This window comes from Physcomitrium patens, chromosome 5 (genome assembly GCF_059467195.1).
Source record: "Physcomitrium patens ecotype Gransden chromosome 5, ASM5946719v1, whole genome shotgun sequence".
In the NCBI taxonomy this organism is placed as follows: domain Eukaryota; kingdom Viridiplantae; phylum Streptophyta; class Bryopsida; order Funariales; family Funariaceae; genus Physcomitrium; species Physcomitrium patens.
The window spans coordinates 2,099,870-2,114,055 of NC_143414.1; the positions used below are offsets into that span (position 1 = coordinate 2,099,870).

Below are 14,186 nucleotides of genomic sequence, written 5' to 3' on the forward strand. Positions count from 1 at the left end.
TCACACAATTTTTTGGTTGAAAAGTTTTCTTACAGGACATTCAGCTGGCGTTTCCAAACTATGGTTCGGAACGAAGTTGAATTGAAGAATGCTGGGCGTGTTGTTGCAATCAATGCGATGCACACAATTGTCCAAAATTTTGCAATCCAATTTGCAATCTGCAGATGTACAATACGAAGACAGGCTCGTAATACGTTGACAATTTGTCTGCCAAACTCCTTACTGAATCCAAGCCAATCTAACACCTAATCTTCATCTGCCACTGAAGCACTTGACTAGAATACATGTTGCTCCATATTTACGAGAGCCAAACGGGGAATCATGTCATGTCGTCAATTTCGACGACAAATCGCGAATAAAAAAAATTCCTGGCACTGATCTTAGGCTACATGATACTCACCTCCTTCCGACACAGCTTACGGTACTGTTGGAGAAGTCTGTCAACAACCTCTCACACAACTGTTCTGCAAATCTGCGTTGGTTTAGGAATTATTCCATAGCTTCAAGAGGGAGATCCAAATGCCTCCACTGATTCAAGCCTTCCTTCATGTGCACGACATTTGTGAAACCAGCCTCCTGCAGCTCGTAAATGGCTTTGAGAGACCGGGACTGGCGCCCGAAAAGCCTCTCCGGATCATTATACTTCTTGGCTTTCGGACCCTTGCGCTCTACGAAGGTCTGCAAAGTACCGCCGATAGAACAGTACACAATCACCTGCTTCGTCTTATCGCCTCCCACGGCCTCAGTGGCGGCCGCGACGAAGTCCGGATTCCTCTCTGTGCCCTTGAAATCAGTAAGCAATGCATACCCAAGCCGACGCATATTGGACTTCATGTCATTCCCCTGAATCAGTCTAAAAAGAGGCGCGGATTTTGCACCTTCGGCGTGCGCATTCGCATAATCGTCAGCTTCTCGAACGTCTATGGCAATAGCCTTCGCAGACTTGATGCGGTTATAAGCTTCCTGGCAATCCACGTCCTGAAGACCCCTCTCCGTCAGCACTCTGTGCACCTGAACCCACGCTGTATACTTAAATGAATCTTCAAACCAGGATCCTACATAGCCATTTCTCGCCTTAACGTCGTTTTGAAACTTGGACAATTTCGCCTCCATCGTCTGTTCCGCGACGAACTTATCGTAAAACCATCCTTTACTCCTGGTCGGCTTGTCAGAAGTAGCAGCTTGCTCCTCCACTTCAGCAATGACCCTCAACACTCGCTGCGACGCCCTCGTACCGTTCAAGCCTGGCGCGGCTTGAGCACCGTTGCTCCACAACGATCGGGCACACGAAGTCGCTCCCAAGGAGCTCAGCTGCTGCAATTCCATCGCCGAAATACGCTACGAAAATCCAAGTATCCACGAACAAAAACCCGACGGACTTTGACAGTTGTTAATCGTCACTCAACTCAGGAATGCGATTGCCGTCCCACCATGATTTCGACGTCGAATTTAACTCCGCGGTAGCCACACAATTGTAGGAAAAAAATATCTTCATGGAGGTCACGGAGACGATCTCTTCGGAGGAGGATAAAGAAATCTGGAGCAGACGTTTCGGGGCACTCGTGGCCGCTTCAATGGCGGTCATCCTTCTTTCTGTCCATCCACCGAACCCTCATTCCCATACATTTGGTTGCGGCCTCATGGCGTGTTCTTCTGGAGCTTCTCCGGCACGGTAGTGGTGGTGTATTTGGTTGCGGTTGTGCTTTAGAGCCTGTCCACACAAATCATTGCGTGTCGTTCCTTGTCCCACCGCTGCTACGTTCGACGTCACAGGATATTTGGCCCTTTATTTCATCTCCACGCATTCGTGGAGTTTCGACATGTTTAATTCCACGCGCCGCAGGATGTCATATATAGGTTAGTCTGCTGTTTCAGTCGAAGAGCTGGTTTACGAGGATTGTAGTGGTTATTCTGACGTTTTAGGTTGTGGAGAGTTTGGACAGTTGTAATTTATCGCAAGGGTTGAAGAGTAGATTGTAGTGCGGTTTCTTGGAGGTGTCTAGCAGGGTTTAGGGATTGGATAAGATGCATGCGCAGGCCGCCCTGCGGGTGACACCACTGTGTGTTGCGAGCAATGCTAGAGGATGGATGTTGCGAGGTGTTGTGCGACCCCGTGTCTCCTTCGCCCCCGTGAGAAGACTCGGCTCGAGCTCATTTGCTGGGCATAGGACCATTAATTCGAAGATATTTTTCCGGGGGACTGGCTTGAGAGCTGGTTCTATTTCTGCTCAGCGATGGAATCCTCCTTCAATGACGGTGCGGAGGGAGCTCTCGTTGAGTCCTGTTGCTGTTGTTGCCCCTTCCCCTGCCAAGACTGGTATGTACAATTTTTCCATGACCGAGTTCATATTCTGTACCTTATGAACGTGCGAAATTCCGCAGGAATTCTCCATGGGCTTGCCGTACTGAGATATATGTGAAGTACGTTGAATTGTCTATCATGACGACCTAAGTATAAATTTAAACAAAGGATGTTCTGAACACTATTTGATATCCGTGGCAATGAAAATGACTATAATCTGCTATCGCTGTTGGATAACTGACTGACTCTTCAGTTAACTTGAACTCAATAGTCTCCAATGTGATTAGTAGGATTACATTCACAGGAGATAGTCTACAAACTATTCCTATAGTCTATCGCATATGCAACATGGAATGCACCGGCTCTAATTAACTGATTAACACCGCCAAGACCTTATCGAGTTGCAATTAATTTGAAAGTACCGAAATGTGACAATTTCCGCTTGACGAGATAATATCGAGTTTACTCTTGACTTACGGGATCAATTTGTGTAGGTGCCGACTCGGAGTTGGTGAAGGAGCTTGGATTTGAGGAAGTACAGGAGCAATTCGTTGACGAATATAAGTCTACTGCAACTTTGTATAGGCATAAGAAGACTGGAGCTGAAATTATGTCCGTAGTTAACGATGACGAGAACAAAGTTTTTGGCATCGTTTTCCGCACTCCTCCGTAAGTTCTTGCAGAGGGTGTGTTACAATCTTGAGGATTAATCCTTAATCTTCACATGGGCAGTGAAATTGTTGCTGTCAACTTTTTAATCACTCGTGCCAAATATACATAAAATAGTTCAATGAAATCCGTGAGGTGATATGTGCTTGTATCTGTTGTCCCTTTGTTTCTCTGTCAGTAAACAGAGGCTTTCATTGGATTCCAATTAGGATTAGAAGAACGGCAGGTGCCTGCTAGGAGCTGGTTTAACGTAGGGAATATTCTTAATGAATATACTGAAGACTGTATGTATGGTTAGTTAACAAGTGTAGTGATTTTTATTTATTTATTTATTTATTTATTTTTTTGCAGAACTGATTCTACAGGAATTCCTCACATTTTGGAACACAGTGTGTTATGTGGGTCAAGAAAGTATCCTCTGAAGGAACCATTCGTGGAGCTCCTGAAGGGTAGTTTGCAGACATTTTTGAATGCATTCACATATCCTGACCGTACTTGCTATCCAGTAGCGTCTACCAACCTTCAGGTACTCACTTTTTCAATGTCACGATGCCGGAGCTGTATGCAGAATTGCTCGGGCAATTTTTTTATGTATCTTTGAAATGAAACAGTTAAGAAATTAGAAAAAAACTTGTGCATAGTTAGAAATTTTACTTGGAAACGCATTTTCCAGTTGTTGAGTATTCTGCAAGTGAACTGCGACCTTTTTTTTGATTGCAAACATGATTCTTTTTACATTGAACTTACACACTCCTATAGCTCTTATTATGCACATCTTGTATCGCCGTATAATGCCATTCCTTATGAGATATTCGTTGGGAACGTGCAGGACTTCTACAATCTGGTAGATGTTTACTTGGATGCTGTCTTCTATCCTCGTTGTGTGAACGACATTCATACCTTCCAACAAGAGGGCTGGCATTATGAGTTGAATGACCCCGCAGAAGACATCACCTTTAAGGGTAAGATGTTCTAGCACTTGTTCTGAGTGATTGCAAGGTGTAATAGGTTCTATTTAATCCCAAACTTTGGACACTTCCTGGATTTTTTTCAGAAGAGGTTAACATTGATAATTCCTCCTGTTAGTTTGGTGCATAGTTGAATGTCTTACACACGATTGTGCATGCACATTTCTCTTTGATAATTCTAAAAATCTCGATTGTGAATGTACGTTGCAGGTGTGGTGTTCAATGAAATGAAGGGCGTGTACTCCCAACCAGACAACGTTCTAGGTCGTGTATCTCAGCAGGTACGTTAATTTTTTGGGCTTGAAACAGGTTATCATGTGGCTGGTATAATCTGCCCACATTATGAGCTTTCTTTCATTTGTAAGTCTTGTACTTGTAGCAGAAGGTACTATTGTGCTTAAAATAAACATCTATGTGTATCTATGTGTGCATGAGTTACACCGGTGGTCACGGTCTGATTTACGGATTGTTATGTTTCCAGGCCTCGTTTCCTGACAATACTTACGGTGTAGACAGTGGTGGTGATCCAACTGTTATCCCTGATTTGACTTTTGAACAGTTTAAGGTGCCCAGTTTCTCCTTTTCTCTTTTTTGAGATTGATGATGCCACCTGAAGTTATCATTTGCGCGCACTCTCTGAGTATGATACTGCGTTTGTATTATGATCTCAGGAAGCTCTTTATGTGACCTTGCTAGAGTTATGCTTGAGAAGCATATCACACATCATTTGTCCGTTCACTTTGTAGAAATATGGTAATGTGGGGCGCGATTCTTCTTGCTGTCTTTTTTTTTTGGTTTTATTGGACACGCGAAATTATGGATCAGGATCTTGAATATTTTTTAATTGACAGGAATTTCACTCTAAATTCTACCACCCTAGCAACGCACGAGTGTGGTTCTATGGAGACGACGATCCCAACCAGCGTTTGCGAATTATTAGCGGTATGTTCATTACGAGATCCTCTTGCCACAAACATTATTACACGTGAAGCATGAGACTATGGTATGTACCAACACTGTGTTGCAAGAGTGGGATTTTATTGTTCTGTTACACCCGCAGAACTTTATTTTGGAGGCTTGAAGGAAAATTAACGTTGCCGGAGGAGTTCATCATGTTGTGCTGTGCTTTGTACTTGCAGCGTACTTGGATGAATTCGATAACAACGCCGCTGCCAAGGAATCCGAGGTGAAGGTTCAACCGTTATTCAAGGAGCCGAAGAGGGTAGTGGAAAAGTATGCTGTAGGAGATGGAGCCGAGAATGCAAGGAAACATATGGTTGCAATAAATTGGGTGTTGTCCGACACTGTCCTGGATCCCGAGACCGAGCTTGCTCTTGGATTTTTGGACCATTTGATGCTCGGGACTCCTGGTTCCCCTCTTCGGAAGGCTCTGATGGAAAGTGGGTTAGGTGAATCAATTATTGGCGGTGGTATTGAAGACGAACTTCGTCAACCTCAGTTCAGCATTGGCCTTAAAGGTGTGGCGGAAGAGGATATCCCCAAGGTCGAGGAACTAGTGTTTTCAACACTGAAGCGCCTTTCTGAAGAGGGTTTCTCTGCCGATGCAGTAGAGGCTTCAATGAACACAATTGAATTTTCGTTGCGGGAAAACAATACCGGTTCTTTCCCTCGAGGTCTTTCATTGATGCTTCGGTCAATGGTACGCACAGAGTCTCAACGCAGCACATTTTCTTTGAAGCTGGTGTAGTTGTTGTTACATGTGCGAGCTGCTCCTACTCAAGTTAGATCGTCAAAGATAGTGGCTGGCTTCTCAACTTAAAATGCACTTTATGGTGATATGGTTCATTTCCGTTGTATGTAGCTGTGTCTAAGTTCTTGGGTTTTGTTCGACTATTCAACAATAGTAATCGGGTTCCTATGCCTTCAGTCGTAGATGTGATAGTGACTAAATCACTGCAGTGGAATGATTATGTATGTGGTAATGAACATAGGGTAAATGGTTATATGGACTTGACCCCTTCGAGCCCCTCCGCTTCGCCAAGCCATTGGAGCACTTCAAGCAGAGACTTCAATCAGAGGGTGTTAAGGGTGTATTCTCACCTCTCATCCAGAATTATATCATTGACAACCCTCACCGTGTTACAGTTGAACTTCACGTAAGTGTGTTGCCTCATACCATTGGTGCAGTTGCATCCCTTGATAGACGCTGATCATGTCAGTTAAAACACGTGAATTCTACTGTTATACAATTCGAATCATTGCGATTGCATAGCTCTTGATGCATAATCTTTTGATGTGTTCAATCCTACGTTTCATGTTCATGTAATTTGTCCTCTAATTAAGTTTGGTGTGATCCTACAACAGCCAGATGCTGAGAAAGGAAAGATCGATGAAATGCAAGAAGCAGAGAGACTGGCCAAGGTCAAAGCAAGCATGACACAGGAAGATCTGGCTGAGTTGACTCGAGCCACAGAGGAACTGAGATTGAAGCAAGAGACACCGGATCCTCCGGAAGCATTGAAGGCAGTACCCAGCCTCGCTTTGTCTGATATTCCGAAGAAGTCTGCTACAGTCCCTATTGAGGTGAATGATGTGACTTTGATCTCTTGCGCTACTTCAATACCATGCTGATCAGCCCTCAAAATTAATTATTTCATTTTATTTTGTTTCATTAGATCCTGTGTGGTTGGTGTGTGTGTGAACGCTTGCATGCGATTGCTCTTTGTTTATTTATCCTTCCTGTTTTGCAAACATCGCTCACACCATGAGCTCTTTGGCTTTACTCTCAAGTTTATTGGTAAGCTCATATGCTTTTATGTGATTGTAACAAAACGGTTAAAAGCTAAATCGCTGTTACTATTACAGGTTGGATCGTTGAAGGGAAGTACAGTGCTTCGTCATGATCTGTTCACAAATGATGTATTGTATGCTGAAGTAGCTTTTGACATGCGTGCTGTTAGACCTGATCTCCTTCCGCTCGTACCTCTCTTTTGGTATGGTTTTCTCCTTCATGCTGTGCTTGTATTTTATGTCGATACAATCATGTCATTAAATAATTATTTGTACATTGCTTTAGTATTTCCTTCAAGGAGTTTACTCTCATGTGTCTTATACACCTGCATATAGAATTACGGATTGCACCACTATTGTAAGTTTACGTCGCTGTTGGTGGCATAACCTGCTTAAATTTTGTCGAATGTGGTATTCACCAAAGTTTATTCAGAAACGGAGGTGGAGATAATTATTTCGTGATAGGTTCTTTGATCTCATATCTCGTCTGCGTGTTGGATTGCAGTCAATCACTATTAGAGATGGGCACTGCGGATCTTGATTTTGTCCAGCTGAGTCAGTTGATTGGACGAAAAACCGGTGGTATTTCAGTCTACCCTTCTACCTCAGCAGTTAGGGGAAGAACAGAACCTTCTAGCCACATTTTTATTAAAGGAAAGGCAATGGCTGGTCAAACTGCAGATCTTTTTGACTTGGTAAGTGCTTAAGCTCATAATTGCTGTTTCAAGCACTTCATTTGACCCGGTTTAATATGGACTTAGTTATTTTTGCACCCTATTTGCGGTGTTCGATCGTAAAGGTTCCACTAAAGGCATGTGTGACATAGAGTACGCTTTACGGTGAATGCAGATGCGAAAGGTGCTTCAGGATGTCAGGTTCAACGATCAAGGTCGCTTCAAGCAGTTTGTCTTGCAGAGCAAGTCTAGAATGGAGGTACTACTTCATTTTGATTTCACTCATTTATGAATCTGCTAGTTTAGATTCCAATCTGACCTTACGTAGTAATATTTACCAATTTGTTTACCTGATTTGGTATGTTATTTCATTCTTTATGGTTGTTGTATCCATGAATCTAATGCCCGATGTTATCTTGCGTAGGGTCGGGTAAGCGGTGGCGGCCACAGTGTTGCTGCCGCTCGTCTGGACGGCAAGCTAAACACTGCAGGATGGATCAGCGAGCAGATGGGAGGGCTGAGGTATCAGTCGAATTTCTCAGTTATTTTCTTTTCTTCAAATTGCCAGGAATTCCTCAGCTCTTGTTCTCGGTTGCGTGATTCCAGTTATGTGTGTTCCTAGACATGTCGCCTGTGACTTAACGTGTAACTCTCTGGATTTCTTGTAATGTGAATTGTACTGTCACCTGTAAGTCTGATGCTTACTTCGTACTTCGCCTCCTTCGTGGCAGCTACTTGGAGTACTTGCGAGATCTGGAGAAGAGGGTGGATGAGGATTGGCCTTCTGTTGCCGAATCCTTGAACGAAATCCGAAATGAGCTGCTCTCTAGGAAGGGGACCATTGTTAACTTGACTGCTGATGAACGTACTCTTACTAATGCAGAGAGCCATGTTGCCGCTTTCTTAGATGCTATGCCTGAAACTGGGGGAAACATTGTAAACTGGGACCGACGTCTCCCACTTGTAAATGAGGGTCTTGTTATCCCTACTCAGGTTCGTTATTTCTGTCCTACGTCTATGGAACCACTTTAGATCTGTTGAAGTTAATGTGTCAGAAACGTTAGAGTCGAGATCACACCATCTGTCTTGAATTTTTACACCTGAAGTGCTAGTCGGTAAAGCTTACCTGACTTGTGGTGGGTGATTATCACAGGTGAATTATGTTGGCAAAGCTGGTAATATTTATGATGCAGGTTACAAGCTGGATGGAAGTGCATATGTCATCCAGAAGGTCATTGGAACTACATGGCTTTGGGACCGTGTGCGTGTGGTTGGTGGTGCTTATGGAGGGTTCTGCGACTTCGACAGTCATTCAGGTATACCATCAATTTTAATTTTTCATTCTTAGTTGATGAAATTTAATTCAATCTGAAGTTGCTTGTCAGTACGCAGAGGTTGTACTTGTTTTGTGGCCTCGATAGAGTTATACATAACTATGAACTCAGTCACAGATTTCTTGACTCCGCTGTAATATCTTGATTTCCTGTGTAGTGTGGCGTAGCCTGATAGTCAGCACTGAAGTACATGGCTTCAGCTGGACAAAGCTACATTTGTGTCCATTGCTTGTGATTCGCTGCGATACTTACAGGTTGCTCTGCTTTTACACGTGCAGGAGTTTTCACCTACTTGTCTTACAGAGATCCAAATCTAGTGAAAACCTTGGACAATTATGACGCAACAGTTCAGTTCCTACGGCAGCTTGAAGTGCACAACGATGCGTTGACTAAAGCTATCATCGGTACCATTGGTGATGTGGATTCTTACCAGTTGCCTGATGCCAAGGGTTACTCCAGGTATGTCTCGTCTGGATTTCTGAGTTCTTACTAGATTTGGAAGGGTTATGGAGCTTGTATTTCATGGTGTAGGCATTCGGCGTCATACACGTCGACGTCATCATCTGGCTTGCTACTGTCATTACATATTAATTTTAACTGGTGTATTCCTTTATGCCTCTTCTGTCTCTAATAAACATTTGACACGTCTTGTAGTATGATGCGCTACATTATGGGTATCACGGACGAGGAGCGACAGCAAAGACGGGAGGAGATCTTGTCCACAAGGTAGAATATTCTCACATTCTCATTTATTATTTATCAGCTCCTCAAATTTATACATTTTAGTCTCGTAGATTAGTGGATAGAGTAATGTAAATTGGGTTTGCTGTGCCGATAAACTCTGAATCTTGAATATCACTTCCTTTGTGCAGTGTGAAAGATTTCCATGCTTTTGCGGATGCTTTGGAGAGCGTGAAAGAGAAGGGTGTGATCGTGGCTGTGGCATCGGCTGATGATATTGCTGCTGCGAACAAGGAGCGACCTGGACTGTTGGAAGTTAGGAAAGTGTTGTAGATGTAAGCTTTTAGTATTTTCCTTACTTCTGGAGTTTAAGGAAGATTGGTTCGGAGTATGTGAATTGCGTTACTTCGCTGATTGTCTGGAGTCGTCCCGCTCACAGATATATTGAAAGATGCATTTTTGGTTCCTCAACGAGTTGTAATTTGTAATATTGACCAACATTGGGAGGCTTTCTCAACGCAACCAAACAAGTTTGATGTGCTAAGAACAGATGACGACTCTCACAAATAACATGGCGTTGCAGAAACGCGAACACTACTTAATGCTAATCCTCAAGTGAAAGTATGCAGTGACATCTGGTCCTATTCATGGCCTGTGGCTATCTCGATAGCCACCCAACTTGGTGTCTGACGTAACTAGCGATTGCCCATGCGTTCGAAGATAAATCGAATTTCACATGCTGAGAAACGTTGGTATGTTTCGTATCCCCCACTAATTCGCGACATTATCTACAGAAGAAAAAGGCATGATCAGCTTCTATTCCATTGTCTATAACCTTGAACTGAAGCCATTCATGATCGTTTTCGATGAGGATAGACTCCACGAAGGGGGGTTGTGCTCACTGGATGCTGTCGAACGGTCTTCTTTCAACCACATGCTGTAACCGTGATCATAATGTGTTGGCAAATTCTATTTAATTCATCAACTGATATCTTTTCATATGATGAATTTAAAGTATTATTTGATGATTTGTGCAAATTGTCAATTCGAAATGAATTCTTTACAATGAATGCAACACAAATGTAAGTAATAAATTACATTTAATCGAAGTATATGTACATTGCAGAATTAAATTTAGGAGTTAAATTACCTGAGATTAGATTTTAAATGGTGTATACTGTTTTAATTGCAATTTACTTTGAGAATTAATTTATTTCAAACTGACTATTATAAATGAAAAAGACTCTTGTATTTTTTTTTATTAATTTTATTAATTGTACACCTATTTCTATTTTTAAAAAACTATATATATATATATATATATATATAAATAAATAAGGATCCTTTTTAAACAATGTTCATCTTTTTATAATTTTAAACACCAAATGGAAGACATGTAAAAATTAGTGAAAATTCAAGTATAGCTAATAATTATACATATAGTAAGTCTAACACAAGGTTCTTTTTTCCCAACAAAGTATGTATCATACTGTAGAAAATCACATATTATATTAGCCTCATGTTAGGTCTTACTAAAACTTACTATTGGATCTTTTTAAAGTTCTTCTTTTAGCCTTTAGTAGTATTCCAATATTTTTACAAATTTACCAACACAATCTTAATAATTTTCAAAAGAGCGAAGACTTTAGTATCTATCAACAAGATGTTTATTGATGCTTTTTTAATGGAAAAGAAAAGCTATTAAAGATGTCTACTTGCATTCTAATTTGTTTGACTAGTAAAAGACATATAAAATTTGGTATTTAAGGAATAATATTAGAGAGGAAGGATTTCAAAAACTGAAATTTAAAGATAATTATTATTCTACTTGATTAGAAAATACCTATATTGTTAAATCTTATTCCTAAAAATATACATACACACATATATATATATATATATATATATAATCAATCTATAGTGCATTTAAAATCCTACATTGCCTCAATAAACAACAAAAATTCTAGAATATATTAGAAACTATGTAATAACAAACACCTATTACATACCTCCCAATTTTAACAAAAGTAGGTCCTATTAAATGAATTGTATAAATTCTTTGATATTCTATTTGATATATTTGGTTCAAATATAAAATAAACTCTTGTTGACAAAAGCCAATACAAAAATCAACACAAAATTAAAATATTGATACTTCCCCAAATTGAACTTAACAAGGAGAGTGACCATTATCAAGTAAGTCATATTTCTAACTATTTTTCTTTGTTAGGACTTATTATGAATCAATTGGGAAAAAATTACAAAAAATTAACTTACTATTGAAATAAGTTGGAAATTTATCTAAGCTTGGAATTAGGAGTGACCAATATATTGTATACAAAGGATTAACACACTGTCAAACACATAGAGATTAAAAATATAATATTGATAAACCACATTTAATCCCTGAAAAAGACAAATAAATCACATGAGGAAAAACCGCTGTCCACAGGACCGGATCAAAGCCTCTCACTATTGCAAATGGAAGGCTAGACTTCTGACGACTCCCTTGTGGAAATTGCTTGGCCAATACTCTCCAAAAATTTTACAAAAAAGCTAAGAAAAACACAAAAAACCCAACTGGGCGTATCACACAAAGACAAAGCCACAACCTGCAACTCTCAACAGGCCCTCAGACCACATGAACGGGAGCTATGACCTTGTTCAGATGAGCCAATCAGGAAAAAAAGATAAATAAATAAAAAGAAGTAATTAAACTATATAATAACGCTATAATAAATCCTAAAAATTCTAGAAGTTATGCTTTTGCTTGAAGGAGTCCACTAAAAATTTCAGTGTTCGGTGCTAGAATTGATTTTCAGCCCTGATAATTGTAACACAATGCAGTAGGCACAGCTGCATCGTTTGACTGCAAGCCCGTTCAATTCTCGCTGTCGTTGTGTTGTAACTGTGCACTGGAAGCAATTGCAAATGTGGGATTCTGCGGACTTAGTCATAGAGTTTGTGAATCACTAATCCCACCGGTGATTGAAGAATGAACCCTAATTGGATCGTCACATCCAGGTTAAGAAAATCAGTTGCAATCAACTCGTTTCAAGTGCAGATTCCTTAACGGAAAACCCATCTAGACATTTGTTTAACTTAGATCCGGGGACAGTGTCACAGCTGCAGTTTCAGCAACATCTAGCAACCTTAATCATAAATCTTCAGTAGTCCGTTAACAACAGGAATGTGTAAATGCTGAGGAATCAAACAGAATGAAACAATCCAAACTTAGTCGCAATTGCGGCACAAACTGAAAAAAAAAGGACACTTGTTTCAAATGCCAGAGAGAGTAGAGTTCATTGATAAATGAATAGCCACCAGAAGCTATATCATGCGCCGCTCTAAGCAACGTGCATTAATCGACACTCACAACAACTGCTAACCGGCACCAACTGTAATACTAGGAACCATGCTAAAGTACACAATAAAAACTTATTTTCATGTGGAATCCAACACTGTTGAATGATAATCCTCACATGACATCAATCTTTCTTACAGAAATACAAATAGTGACTTGTAATGCAACGAACTCATCACACCTCTGGCCCCAATCAGATCATCTGTCTTTCCCATCTACCAGCAAATTCTCATGCCACCAGATAATGAAATTCTCCCAACGCAGCTTTGTCGATCACCTAGTTCCTTCAACCCCTCAACTTGGCATGTACCCGTTAGCCAACAATACCTGCAACAAAGCAGCAAATTTATTGCATCAAGATCTTCACTAATAACTTATCAACACGATCATGAACTCGTAAAAACTTCACACCAGGAAATAAAATAAGAACAACACCAGAGAAACATGGAGATGAGGAATTACCTCAGCTGGCTGACTGACTTACTGGCTCTGTTGTGTCTAGTAAGGGGAAGGAGGGGACTTGTACACGGGAGAGGGAGAGTAAGGAGGAGACATGTACACAGGTGAGGGGGGGGACACATACGGGGGAGACTCTACAACAGGGGGAGCAGGAGGAGGAGGGCACTTCTTCCCAAAGCTCGGTATCGATGGCAATGGAGGCAATGACAGCTTCGGCGCCGGGGGATGATGCATCATGCCCTTCTTAAACTTCATCTGCGGCGCCGCATGATTCTCCTCTAGAATCCTTGCAGCTGAGCAGCTGCAAACAACTAGCAGCAGCAGCGCTGCAAGCAGCGTCAAGGTTTGGAATCTCCTCATCGTCAGAGCTGCTGCAACTACAGGTTCGATCGGCACAACTGAACGAAGAGCCACTAACTAGACTGGTGAAGACTGGCTCTGCAGGGAATGGGGTTGTTAGCAGAAGGAGCTGAGCGAGAGGGGGCTAATATAGCTGCGAAGTTGTGAGAACCAGGATTGCAACAGTCCAAAAGATACCCACTGTGGGTTTTGCTTTCTTTGCATGTGCGAGTGGTGATGGAGGAAGGAGCTGGACCTTGAGTGCGGCACTTGATGTCAAGCACAACGGTTTAAGAACTATCAATCGGCCATAAGATCCGAGTTCCCCATCTGCATGGAGCAGGTGCGCCATCAATGCCTGCCTTATTGTTCGCTTTGCTTTTGTAACACTCGCCATGCAGTATATCCTTACTTCTTTTCCAACAAAGCCCAGTTAGAGAATTTCGACGATTGTTTCCAAGGAAAACATGTGGATGCATTAGCTAGACTAAGCTCCGCGGTCAACGAACTAACAACTTGTGTGCACCGTGCAATTTATATTGCACTGGCATTATGCAGCAGCAGCAGTGGCAGCATCATGAAGTCATTATATGAGAAAGTAACAATACTCTCTCGCCTGACAAGAGAGTGTGAATCTGCATATCA

At 41.5% G+C, this 14,186-nt stretch overlaps 1 protein-coding gene and 1 long non-coding RNA gene across 2 annotated transcripts; one reads left to right on the forward strand and one right to left on the reverse strand.

Moving 5' to 3' along the window:
* Window positions 1-1,663: 1,663 nt before the first annotated feature.
* On the forward strand, window positions 1,664-9,850 carry LOC112282483 (presequence protease 1, chloroplastic/mitochondrial). Its single transcript, XM_024520107.3, has 19 exons — window positions 1,664-2,317; window positions 2,797-2,971; window positions 3,323-3,497; window positions 3,801-3,933; window positions 4,150-4,220; window positions 4,421-4,504; window positions 4,791-4,881; window positions 5,079-5,599; window positions 5,892-6,056; window positions 6,265-6,483; window positions 6,766-6,893; window positions 7,196-7,385; window positions 7,540-7,623; window positions 7,789-7,886; window positions 8,096-8,357; window positions 8,518-8,680; window positions 8,977-9,157; window positions 9,353-9,424; window positions 9,571-9,850. The coding sequence occupies exons 1-19, from the start codon at window positions 2,026-2,028 to the stop codon at window positions 9,710-9,712; spliced, it is 3,246 nt and encodes a 1,081-aa protein (XP_024375875.1). The 5' UTR covers window positions 1,664-2,025; the 3' UTR covers window positions 9,713-9,850.
* A 2,786-nt stretch (window positions 9,851-12,636) lies between these two features.
* On the reverse strand, window positions 12,637-13,651 carry LOC112282180 (uncharacterized). Its single transcript, XR_002969800.3, has 2 exons — window positions 13,206-13,651; window positions 12,637-13,070 (listed from the first exon to the last, which is right to left on the reverse strand). It is a non-coding gene; the product is annotated as an uncharacterized LOC112282180 (long non-coding RNA).
* Window positions 13,652-14,186: the final 535 nt, after the last annotated feature.

What these genes read in the sequence shown, in the direction of transcription:
- LOC112282483 (XM_024520107.3), top strand. Translation starts at nt 2,026, where the DNA reads ATGCATGCGCAGGCCGCCCTGCGGGTGACACCACTGTGTGTTGCGAGC. An exon ending in CATTGATGCTTCGGTCAATG is followed by an intron (nt 5,600 to 5,891) that starts GTACGCACAGAG and finishes TAATGAACATAG; the next exon opens with GGTAAATGGTTATATGGACT. An exon ending in GAGCAGATGGGAGGGCTGAG is followed by an intron (nt 7,887 to 8,095) that starts GTATCAGTCGAA and finishes CCTTCGTGGCAG; the next exon opens with CTACTTGGAGTACTTGCGAG.